The sequence below is a fragment of the Dendropsophus ebraccatus genome, chromosome 9 (assembly GCF_027789765.1).
Source record: "Dendropsophus ebraccatus isolate aDenEbr1 chromosome 9, aDenEbr1.pat, whole genome shotgun sequence".
Lineage (NCBI taxonomy): Eukaryota > Metazoa > Chordata > Amphibia > Anura > Hylidae > Dendropsophus > Dendropsophus ebraccatus.
Genome location: NC_091462.1, coordinates 102,530,350 through 102,543,276, shown reverse-complemented (window position 1 = coordinate 102,543,276; position 12,927 = coordinate 102,530,350). Strand labels below are relative to the sequence as shown.

General features: G+C 45.0%; 1 protein-coding gene across 2 annotated transcripts in view; it reads left to right on the top strand.

Annotated features, from left to right (window-relative positions):
* The window catches only part of PAM16 (presequence translocase associated motor 16), a 125,912-nt gene that overhangs the window by 2,479 nt on the left and 110,506 nt on the right, over positions 1-12,927 (top strand). For both annotated transcript variants that reach the window (XM_069984130.1, XM_069984127.1), the window contains exons 2-5: positions 4,834-4,930; positions 7,111-7,185; positions 7,519-7,589; positions 10,237-10,414. In XM_069984130.1, coding sequence (XP_069840231.1) covers positions 4,834-4,930; positions 7,111-7,185; positions 7,519-7,589; positions 10,237-10,414 — 421 coding nt within the window. The remainder of the gene's footprint in view (positions 1-4,833; positions 4,931-7,110; positions 7,186-7,518; positions 7,590-10,236; positions 10,415-12,927) is intronic.

Genomic DNA, 12,927 nt, shown 5'->3' with positions numbered 1-12,927 from the left:
ATCACTGCCGAGACCCCCACTGATTTCTAGATGTAGCTGAGAGAAGCACCCAGCAGTGTTCTTCACTCCCCGACTTTACGCTTAATCCATGTCATTGCAGGAGACAGGCGTCATTATAGGTCTCTGGAGCCAACTTTTGCAATGAGATGGATTGAGCGCTGGGGGGGGGGGGGGGGTTAATGAAGAACACATACTGTGTACTAGAGATCAGTGGGGTCTCAGAGATGTCGACCAGTCGAAATTTTTAAGGTCAACTTTTTTTTTTTTTAAAGTGTCACTGTTGTCATAGAAAACTTTTGACATGTCATAGGGACATGTCAAAAGTTTTTATTGGTCTGGGTCTGAGTGTTCATGCCTGTACTGATCAGAAGAACGAGAGGGGAGAGCACAGCACTAAGCACAATCCGCTCCCCGCCCTGTCAGCATAATCAGTCAGGATCCATAGACTTACATTATGACCCAGTCTGATTATGTGACGGGGAGAGGACCGCGTTTACCACGGTCTACTCCCAGGATCGTTCTCCCAATCGGTACAGGTCTGAACACTCAGACCCTGAATGATCAAAACTTTTGACAATGATGACAGTGACACTTTAAAGCATGTCTGTCATTAGGTTTATTTACAGATCGGCGTGCAATTGCTAATACCGCCAGAAGTTCGGGTAACTATGGATACGTTGGTTCCATTCACAAGTCCGATTCTGAACGTCAGGAGCAAAAGCACGCCGATCGGGTGAAGACATTAGCCCATTAAAGGGGTTGTCCAGCACTACAAAAACATGGCCACTTTTCCCCCTCTCTTGTCTCCAGGTCAGGTGTGGTTTGCATTTAAGCTCCATTTACTTCAATGGAACTGAGTCCCAAACCCCGACCAGTCTGGAGACAAGAGAGGGGAAAAAGTGGCCATGTTTTTGTAGCACTGGACAACCCCTTTAAGCTAAGGCGTCATAGTGAGCTGGGTCACGCTGTACTGCGCTTTCTGAATCAGGCTGCATTGCAGTGTGGCCTGGATGGATTTCTGCCATTATTGCAGGTTGCAACGTGATCCCATTCACTTACATTAGCTGCCATGATGATCAGCCATCACTCCATATGTCACATATCAAAATGGAGTCCCACTGGGAACCCATCCGCACATAGACAACTCAGTTGGACAACCCAGTAACTATGGCAACAATGGACTCCAGTTCCAGGGCCAAATGAACTTTATTAGGGTAGTAAAAACGCACATATCACACAGGTCAGCGCATTTCAGGCCAAAAAGGACACATCCATCAGTTTCAATGAAGGCAAGTGCCGGAAATCAGTGGTGAGCAGAGACTCTGTCATCTTCTCACATCACAGGAACATTTTAGATCACCCCCCATCACCAATCAGACATCCTTCTATTAGGCCTATACAAGATCCCTTAAAGGGGTCTTTTAGGAATACTCGTCAAGGCATCTATAGAGATCCGACCCCCATAAAGATAGTATCTTAGTGTTTTTCTTTCTTTTACATTTGCACTGTGCCGTGTATTCTCTCGAGCTTCTATTTTATACTTGTGTTCTGCTTCCCCCAGCCAAGCTCTTGCGTAATTCTAATAGGTCTTTGCTTCCTTTGTTTTATTCCTTTCAGCTGTTTTCGCTACCGTTATATAAACACACACAAAAAAAAAAAAAGCTGTGAAATGGTGGAAAGGAAAATAAGGACATAAAAGCACTAAAAATATGTCACTGCCGCTAATCCCTCCTGCAGTACTGCATGTGTCACACAGGAGCTTGGCACACAGTCCTCCCACACTGAGCTCCGTGTATATGTGTGAACACCGTCTGTCATCGCTAACATTCACCCAGCTTAGTATTAGTGAGCTGCAGATCGAGAAATTTCCGGTATCTTGTTTGTACGGGCATGTCATAAGAATCTCATTTCCTCCTGCGTTTCCTGTGCCGCAGATCACCTTCTAGCAGTTACTCATAGCGGGGATAACAAACATCTACAGCTCTTCCAACTGTTGCAAAACTAAAACTCCCAGCATGCCCTGACAGCCAAAGGCTGTCAGGGCATGCTGGGAGTTGTAGTTTTGCAACATCTGGAGAACCATCATGCCATGTGTATTCTCCTCAAAAAGCATGTCTTCTAAGGAATTCTAACACACCAATATGGTGTTCAATGGAGGCACCATATGGCGGCGCAAAGAAATTTTACAGATCCCTAATACAAGGCTGCAGAGTTGGTTTATACCAGTGATCCCCAGCCTGTGGCTTTCCAGCTGTTGCAAAACGACAATGCCTAGCATGCTGGGAGTTGTAGTTTTACAACCACAGGGGAGCTGCAGTGTAGACTACAGGTATGCATTAAAGGGGTTATCCAGTGCTACAAAAACATGTGCCCTGTGTCCCTCAGTGTTTCCTTGCCATCATCCTCTCCAGCAGCCACAGCCCGCACAGCTCTGGGAGTCAGGTTGTGACATCACCATGTTATCCAGGAAGTGACATCACCATGTTATCCAGGAAGTGACATCACCATTTTATTCAGGAAGTGATATCACCATGTTATCCAGGAAGTGACATCACCATTTTTATTCAGGAAGTGAAGCCTTGATGCAGTAGTAAGTGCAGGGAAAAGAGCACTTTATGTGCATTTCCTGTAATAAGTGTCTATTGGTGATTTGTATAACTTTTGGGGGGGCAATACAATACTTTAATAAAATTTTTCGCCGGACTTCTCCTTTAAGTTCCATTTACTTTAATAGAACTGAGTTGGAAACCCCACCCAATCTGGAGACAAGAGAGGGGGGAAAGTGGCCATGTTTTTGTAGCACTGGATAACCCCTTTAAAAGAGAAGTCCGGCTGCAGGATTTTAAAAATGTCCTGACTTCTCCTTTAAGGCCTACAGCGAACATCTCTAGCAGTTTCCATGGTCAGTAAGTACTTGTCAGGAAGCCTTTTGGGAAACAGTCAGTGTTTCCTGTTTATAATGCTAACTTTGGCCACAAGTGTGATTGACAGGGCTGGGAGCCAATGGCTCCTTGCCCTGTCAAGCACTGTACCGCATTTAGCTGTATGCACTCCTTATTAGGAGCACATACAGTTAAGGGGCCAGCATTAGCACTCAGCAGCACTGGTTCCGGGTGCTGTCGCTGGCCTGGTCTGGCTAGCAGTGCATGTGGAATTCCGAACAGTTTCCAGGTGTGCATCCAGAGCTGTTCAGAATTCCAGATGCTCCCAGAGTTCTATGGGGCATTCGTGCCGGATTTCTGGACAAAATATAGGATATGTCCTAAAATTTCCAGGCCTATTTTGTGGCACATATGCCTTTCAGGAAAAATCTTAAAGGGTGTACATGCATAATAGAACACTGATAACAAATCCGGATAGATTTTCCTGACGTGTGCATGGGGCCTTAGACAGGGAAGGGGAACTGCGGCTCTCCAGCCATTGCAAAACTACAATTCCCATAAAACCTGGGCAGCCAAAGCTTTAATGGCATGATGGGAATTGTAGTTTTGCAATAGCTGTCGGGCTGCAGGTTCTCCTTTCCTGCTTGAAGGGATAGCCATTTTATAATATCCATCACCTCAGTCACCCGTAGCTCTTACTGTGAGAGTCAGCAGAAAACATACATGAATGTGTTGTTCCATCCATGGAAAGTTTTGCTAGGCGGGGAGGCTGCTGACAGCCGCTGGAGCGTGCAGCCTGCCGTGACCTAGAAATCCAAATTAAAATATTTTTAGCTTTGTTAAATATAAGGCACCTTTCAATGAGAAGCCTGTATGTAACACCTCACATTGCAAGAAGGTCTACGGAACCCGTAGGGAAAATCACTATGTGCAGACACGTTTTCCTTTTCTCAGAAATCAAGACAATTAAAGTGGTAGTTCATCGAAAAAAAAAAAAAAAATCTTTCAAATCAACTGGTGCCAGAAAGTGCCAGAGATTTGTAATTTTCTCCTATTAAAAAAAATCTTCCAGTACTTATTAGCTGCTGTATTTCCTGCAGAAAGTGGTAGATTCTTTCCAGTCTGGAGAGCAGGAGGGTTTTTATGGGCATTTGCTACTGCTCTAGACAGTTCCTGACATGGACAGAGGTGGCAGCAGAGAGCACTATGTCAGACTGGAGAGAATACACCACTTCCTGCAGAACATACAGCAGCTGATAAATACTGGAAGACTGGAGATTTTTAAATAGAAGTAAAATTCACCTGAGTACACCTTTAACTGCCATTTTTGGACAAACATAGCTGCTGTCCTCCATGAACAGCGCCACCCCTGTCGTCTGGTTGTGTGTAGTATTACAGTTTGGCTCTATTTACTTCAATGAAGCTGAGCTTCAATAGTACACACAACCTAAGGACAGGTGTGGCGCTGTTTACGGAAGAAAGCTGCTATGTTTTTCCAATCCAGGATAATCCCTTTAACACTGCCATATACTAAGTAAAGTAGGTAATAATACTATTACAAACCAGCGTCCATATTGAACTTGTCTCAAGAGAGTTTTGACAATTGACCCAGCAAGAACAGACAGAAAGCTGACCATATATATTCCATTTCTCGTCCAAACCTGGTGATTTCGGCCGATCACCTGATGTACAAAGCCTCCATCTCTCCCTCCATCTCTCCTTCGAAGGTACATTTCAGGGGAAAGTAAGATTGGGCAATTGGATTTTAACATGCCTGATCCTATGGCTTTGGGAAATAAGCTGCCACCAGAGGAGTTTGGAAAAGTCTTAACACCCCCTCTTCCCGTTCCAAGTCCATGCACGCTTTGCCAAACTGATCATCCATGTGCATGGTGGTCTCAGGAGAGAGCTATACATTGTGTGTTCTCATATGCTGCCATTCTTCTTTCAGAGCTGGATTGCTGACATCGGAGGTGTAGCTACTTCTTCCAATGGAGACAACATCAAGTGTGGACGGAGCCGTATTGTGTATAACACAGACAGCCCAGGTATGGGAGCATCTGTATTAGATGTTACATTACATCTCCACAGTATGGGTGGGTTCATACTACGGAATTCTCTCGGACAATGTCTGCGGAATTCCGTCGTGTGTCCGCGCGCCTTTCCGCCGGCTCCATAGACACCATTCTATGGGCCGGCGTATTCCGCTATCCGCTGAAAGAAGTGACATGTTAGTTCTTTTGGCGGAATACGACGGCCCATAGAATGGTGTCTATGGAGCCGGCGCAGACACAGGACGGAATTCCGCGGACATTGTCCGCGAGAATTTTGTAGTATGAACCCATCCATGGGAGTCAGGGGGTTTCCTGGTTTCGGGCTCTGTTCACATTTGCACCATGGCTTATATCAGACAGACACCGCAGTACAGTGCTGGACTGCTGCATGTTGTACCCTAATGAATTATAAAGGGATCTGTCAGCTGCCACAAAGGTGTCTATTATTTTGATGGGTGATAGCAGGGATCTGCTGCCGTCGCACAGTGGAATAGGTTTGGCGGCAGCAGACCGCCGCTATCCTCTATGGGCTGTCCGGACGATCTAGCGATCACCTGGGCAGCCTCCCCGCAGCCCCTCCCGCACTTACCCGCTCGCTGCCGCCGCATGTAGTAGCGGTGGCAGCGAGTGGGGAACAAGGAGAAAACGAGCGCTGACAGCGCTCGTTTGCTCCTCACAGTCGGACCATGGAATAGGGGCTTTAGGGTACTATTACACGTATCCAGCCTATTATTGTTCTGTGTAATAAACACAGCCGTTGTCATCGGCTGATTGTTCATATAGGTTTGGACCTATAATTGCTGGGCACCGTCCGCACATTGCTACGTGTAATAGCCATGCACGGCGGGCGACCGACGATTCCATAACCACCATACTTTACCTAACCATGTTGCAGGTCTTCCGCGCTCCTTCTTCCTCCCAGTCCTGCGTGCAGCAGCAGCTTCGGAGCAGCCTGTGTGAGCTGACAGACCGCTCAGCCAATTACTGGCCCGGACCGCATTGGTAACAATGTCGCTGCAGCCCTTGCTAAACAATTATCGGGCCATGTAATAGGCCCAGTAAACGAGTGCCGATCTAGCAGGTCGCCACTCGTTTACATTATTGATCGGGCCCCCATCGGCCCGTGGAATCGGACCCTTACAAATAATTTGCCTTTATTCCTGATATTCACCAGTGTCATTTTTAAATATTTGTGTACCTGTAACTTAAAAAAAAAAAAAAAAAAAAAAAAGTCTTAGGGGAAGATTTATCAAAGGGTGTAAAATTTAGACTGGTGCAAACTTCCCCCAGCAACCAATCACAGCTCAGCTTTTCTTTCACCAGAGATGAAAGCTGAGCTGTGATTGGTTGCTGTGGCCAGTTTGCACCAGTCTAAATTTTACACCCTTTGATAAAATTCTAGCTTTTGGTTAAAACCATGACTAAACGCTAGAATGAGTGGGGAGAGAACCGCACAGCAGAGCACTTTTCTCCCCACTACTAGTATAGTCCCCTAGACTTGCATTACTGTCTCGAGTCCACAAGTCTTGGTCACTTAGGGGGAGATTTATCAAACATGGTGTAAAGTGAAACTGTCTCAGTTGCCCCTAGCAACCAATCAGATTCCACCTTTCATTCCTCACAGACTCTTTGGAAAATAAAAGATGGAATCTGATTGGTTGCTAGGGGCAACTCAAACAATTCCACTTTACACCAGTTTGATAAATCTCCCCCTTAGTGTGAACTTTTTCTGGTTCCCAGACCCCGACATCTACGACATATCATTTAAAGCTTTTCTTAATTTTTTTTTTTATTTTAATGACACTGCCATTTTTTAAACGGAAATGTATTGTTCATTTGGCCATACACCCGCTGACCATCTAATGTATGGTCTTTCCTGTGATGGCAGAAGTTGAGACAGAGAAGGATCAGGCATGCGGGCTTTTACTATACTTTATCCTTTTGTTCTAGGGGAGATAAGCTGTTAGCAGAGGAGTCTTTCAACCTTTTTACCTTTGAAAACACATGCACGCTCACCTGAGCCGAGCATCCACGTATACTGGGAAATCAGGAAAGATAACTCTCAGTCAAACCCAGCATTTTGACTGACAGCTATCTCATTGCTCTGATCAGATCCATATATGTTCAGTCTTTTAGAGCTGATTATCTTAATCCTGTATGTGATTTATTTTCAGGGGTGCTGGGGGTCACCCCCCTTGAAGTGGGGCAAGGAGAGAAGAGGACATTTTCCCGGCTGCATTGTCACTCAGGTGTGTAGTAGACAGGAGTAAACTGATATCCCGGAGCAGTACAGAAACCTGCATCCAAAGTATCCTTACAATATTCAGATTTCAGGAATGGGGACCTGCAGCCCTCCAGCTGGTGCCTTAATGGTGGGCCGCAGGTCCCCCATCCCTGGCTTACCTCATGAGGTAGATTATAGCAGCTTATTGGTGTGGTATAATCTATTGCAGACATGTCCTAAATGTATTAGGCGACTGGTTGTGTGTGTTATTTATCATGCACTATTTTATGTATAATTCCTCTTTCTATCACATCTACATCTCACTCTCTCTCTCTCTCTCTCTCTCTCTCTCTCTCAGATGTGGTGACGGATTTTGCATTTTCACCATTTGATGAGGATCTTCTGGCCACCGGATCTGCAGACCAGTCTGTGAGTGGTAACATGGTGCTTAGGCTATTATACCCGTACTTTTGGTCTTAGAAAAGTGTCATGAATACTAAAAGAATCCTTTAGTGTCTTAGTGTCTATTTAAAGGGGTATTCCCATCACCTAAACTTTTGTTAGGGGATAGGGAATGCATTGGCCACACTGCTTTCATTTGAAGACTGACCCCATCCTCCTCCTGAGACGCCACTTGGGTGGTCGGAACCTTGGGGAATGGTAAGTATACTTTATTCTTCCACTGTCACACACGTCTCCAGGTCTTGGATTGTTCCTGGACACGTGTAACCTCAGTGGGAGACTCAGTAATGCTGAGATGCTGCTTTAAACCAGAAATTGAGCGGGGACGCAATGGTGTTGAGTTTAATTCTCCACAGATGAGAATAACACTCAGCAGCATCTACCCTGCTGAAATTTCCCTATGCCGTATGGGGTGCTGAGGATGAAGGTAAGTTTCTTACATTCATCCTCAGTGCCGTTTCTGTGTACTTTGTTGTTTAATCCATATGCTAATGAGGCACTTTGGTGCACTGTGGGTGGGACAACTACCCTCAGTGCACCGGTCCACCCCTTATTGGCCCACCATTTCTAATGGATTTTTATCCGGGGTTCTGTAGTGATAAACTTACCTTCATCCTTAGTTCCCCATGTGCTTTAGGCATATATCAGCAGGTTAGATGGGTAGCAATATACCTTCAAAAATTGTCGGACAGACATTTATCCCTCCCATCTCCCCCATACACATGAACATCTGTTCCTGTGTTCTCTATAGGGAGTGGAGATTTAAAGTGACACTGTCCCCCCCCTTTTTGCATTCTGACTTCTCTACACAGGTGTAAATGGTAAATTTAGCAGTTTTCATACCTTATATTGTATCATACGTCATTCTGCTTGTTCCAGTAAAAAGTGAAGTGAAGTGATCATCTGCGGATTGGGATACCTGGGCGGGGCTTCACGGGCGAAGTGGCACTTAGCCGCGCCCCCAGAGCCACTTAGTTACGACCCTCCATGACTGAGGGGCGGGGCTAAGTGGCGCTTCGACTGTAAAGCCCAAGGTATCCCAATTCGCAGATGATAAAAGATCACTTTGTACTGGAACAAGCACCGTGATGTATGATATAAAATAAAGTATGAAAACTGCAAAATTTACCCTTTGCACCTGTGTAGAGCAGTCAGAATGCAAAAAGGGGGTGACAGTCTTACTTTACGCCACAACCAGGCTGCTCTGGCAGCGGCTTATCTCTCTGAGAACAAAGAGGTTGTGCAGTGAATTTTCATCCAGTCTCAGAAGACCCCCGTTCACATTATACTGATATCTGAACCTATTAGCTAAAGAGTAAATCTTACCCCTATCCACAAGATAGGGTATAACTAGCTGATTGGTGAGGATCCAACTGCTGAGACCCCCACCGATCGCAAGAATGGGGCTCGATCGTCCGCTTAATAAATGGCAGCAGCACGTGCATGCTCAGCCACCGCTCTATGGGACTTCTGAACATTGCCAAATACAGTGCCCAGTCATCTTCAGAAGTCACAAAGATGGAGAATGGAGCGGAGCAAAACATGTGCATTGCTGCTCCATTCACTCAAGGGACAATTGACTCTGTTCTCATGAATGGTGATGGCCCAAGTGGTCGGATCCTCCACCTAGTTAACCCTGAGGGCCCTATTACACAGTCCGATCTACAGGAGGAAGCGAGCACCAACCTGTTAGCTTAGTGATCGCTTCCTCTTTGTTTTCCCCTATTACACACACAGACATAGAGCAGGGGGGCTCCCTGGACTATCTTTAGAATGTCCGGGTGGCCCATTGAAGACTGTGGCAGCCTGCTACTGCCGCTCCTATTACACAGAGTCACAGCCATCAGACCGACACTATCGTTGTCGGAGTCCTGAAACTCCAGCTAGGACATTGATAGGTTTTTAATGGTTTAGGCTGAATTCAGACGCTGCTGGTTTGCAGTTTGGATTCTGCATTGAAGCTCTTGCAAGTGGACAGGTTCTGAAAACATTATTCCTTGTTACCTGTCACTGGCAGCGGAGAATGGGAGTCCTTTCTGAGGGTCCTATTACACGGAGCGATTTTTAACGATAAACGATCGCAAACGAGATTGTTTATCGTTAACCTGAAATCGTCCATTATATTACACAGAACGATACTCGTTAGTTATGATCGTTACTATGATCGTTTATTCCTTCTGATCCCAGCAAAACAATGGACTATGTGCAATTACACTGAACGATTAGTGAAAAAATGTGGAACTTGAGCGAACGAATGTGGAATTACAGCGAACGATTAACGATAATTTTAGGTTCAGATCTAAATCAACGACATACGAACGATTTCTCGATCCTTGCCTGCAATTACACAAAACGATTATTGCTTAAATTCGATCGATATAACGATTTTTCGCACGATAATCGTCCCGTGTAATAGGGTCCTGACTCTATAAGTCTGTAAGCAGCACGTTACCAGGACAGGTTTTCCCATCCGGTTGGAACCCCATTTCAATGGTAGCAAGCAGAGCTACCTGAGAAAACTCAAAGCATACTAGAAAGTTGCAGAACCGTTCGTGTTAAAACACATGAATGAAACTGGAAAACCCCTTTAATTGGGCTTTGCACTGTTTTATAGGTGAAATTATGGCGTGTGTCAGACACTGGTGAGGTGGGCGACCCCACTGCAACTCTCACAGCGAAAGGTGGTCAGGTGAAAGCTTTGCGGTTCAATCCGTCGGCCGATTCGGTGCTTGTGTCAGCAGCCGGTAAATCCGCACAGGTCTGGGATCTTTCCAGGAGCGCTGCCCTAGCAGGTAAGTGCTGATAAATGTGTACATGAACATCTATATATGTGGACACATACATGCTAAGCACATCCATAGGGCTCCATTACCTGACTGAGGCCACAAGGGTGTCCATTAGGTGCCATCAGGCTGGTATACATTGCTATATTGCTGGATTGAATAGCATGTATAATAATACACTACTTCATCTCATTATGTCTTATAAAGAAGGTATACCTTTTTTGTTGGTTCTTTTTACAAAGGGCTCCATCATGTCCATTAAAGGGGTACTCCAGAGATGTTTTTTAAATCAACTGGTGTCAGAAAGTTAAACTGATTTTAAATTACTTCTATTTAAAAATCCCCAGTCTTCTAGTACTTATCAGCTGCTGTATGTCCTGCAGGGAGTAGTGTATTCTTTCCAGTATGACACAGTGCTCTCTGCTGCCACCTCTGTCCATGTCAGGAACTGTCCATAGCAGAAAAGGTTTTCTGTGGGGATTTCCTACTGCTCTGGTCAGTTCCTGACATGGACAGAGGTGGCAGCAGAGAGCACTGTGTCCGACTGGAAAGAATACATCAAGTCCCGCAGAACATACAGCAGCTGATAAGTACTGGAAGACTGGAGATTTTTAAATACAAGTCCTTTACAAATCTGTATAACTTTTTGACACCAGCAGATTAAAAAAAAATCTCTGAAGTACCCTTTTAATGAAAGACGTGATGGATCCCATTGTAAAAAGAACAAACAACAAACATTATATGTATGTGTATAACATTCTGACACCAGTTAATTTAAAAAACTTTTTTTTTCCCCTGAGGAGTACCCCTTTAAATATTGTTGTGTATGTTGTTTTTCCTTGGGTACAGTATATGTTAACATAGATCAAGGGGACATTACCATCTTAAAAGGCGTCACTCTATTGGAGCAACAGTGCACAGTTTCCAGGAGCTCCCATAGAGAACAAAATAGCGTGACAGTGTGCATGCGTGACCCGCCACCCCATTCTAATGGGAGACTGGAGTCCCCGTTATCGAGATAGTGGTCAGACCCTTTGTGATCATCTAACAGGATAGGGGACAATTTTCAGATGGGAATACCCCTCTTAAATGCCATCCTGAAGCATCATAATTCCAGGGATGGAATATAGATCTGCTACTGCAGCTGATACACACCCTCAGAGGCTGGGATCAGAAATATTTATCCCGATCATTTTACCCCCTAGATGCAAAGGCGATAGTGACTGAGGCATCTAGGTGGTTGGACCATATTACCCTAAAATGGTATTTACAGCTCACCCTGCCAAAAAAACGAGTCTACATACATACTCTACTCTAAAGAGAAAAACTTTATAGGGGTTAGAATATGCTACTGTGTAGGGGATAAGGGGTTAAACTAGCAACCAACCAGATATGTTTTATGTGCAAGAGAACCTGAGCACTTACTGAGTCACAGGTTACATCATTACTGATGGGAGGGGGGATGGGCCACTGGCCCCTACTGTGCCCCCATTACTTAGCTGAACCTAGGGGAAGAGAGGACTGTTCATGGCATGTGATGGATGTTTTGCAGTAGTCACATGATGCAGTCCTGGCCGCAGCAGCCGACACATGGAGGTGTTTCTATCCTAAAGCTTGTTGACTTGGGGCTGATTTCACTCGGAAGCAGTTTTTTTTTTTCCTTAGAATTTGCCTGTTTCTCGAGGTGCTCAGGTTTCCTTCAGCATTCCTGACACACACTGGTTTCCTATAAACCTGCTCCAAGATGTACAAATGTTTATTTTTCTGTGGCCGGGAATCTAAATTCTAAGCTCCATTTTGTAGGAACAGATGGAGTGGAATCTACGTTATGGAAAACCCGTATAATATGTGCGGTCTAGTCGAATCCATCTAGGACTTTTAAAGGGGTACTCCGGAGGGAGAAAATAAATTGTAAAAATATATATATATATTTCTATAAATTAAGAAGCCTGGAGGACAGAAATGGCTGCACATCACACCCATGGTTAATACGAAAGCCTGTTCAGCTACATTAAAAACCAACATCAGAAGTTAGTATATAATTTGATCAAACCATATTGCCTCATGTACCACGTGCAGGTCTCTGATATACATGAGACCGTACGCTAAATGACACTGTTCCGGTCGGCCACCCACAACACCACAAAGCGAGCAGGGAAGGGGGGCCACAGAATGGCCCTACAACCCCAATGTCACAGGACCAAACCCCAAGGGCCCCCCCAAACCCAGAAGGCGGCCTCCAAGCAACACAAGTGTGAACAAGGTGCTGCCACTCACCATTGCACCAGCAGGTAGAATGAGAGAAAGAGGAGGTACTTACCATAAGTACACAGGTGCCTCCTGCTAATTTGGATCACATGGGTCTCACAGTGCTAACCACAAAGAGAAATACATAAAATGCACAAGCCTGGAGAACAGAAATGGCTGCACATCGCACCCATAGTTGATACGAAAGCCTGTTCAGCTACATTAAAATCCAACAATTAATTTCTATAAATTAATTAATATAAATGTATATTTTT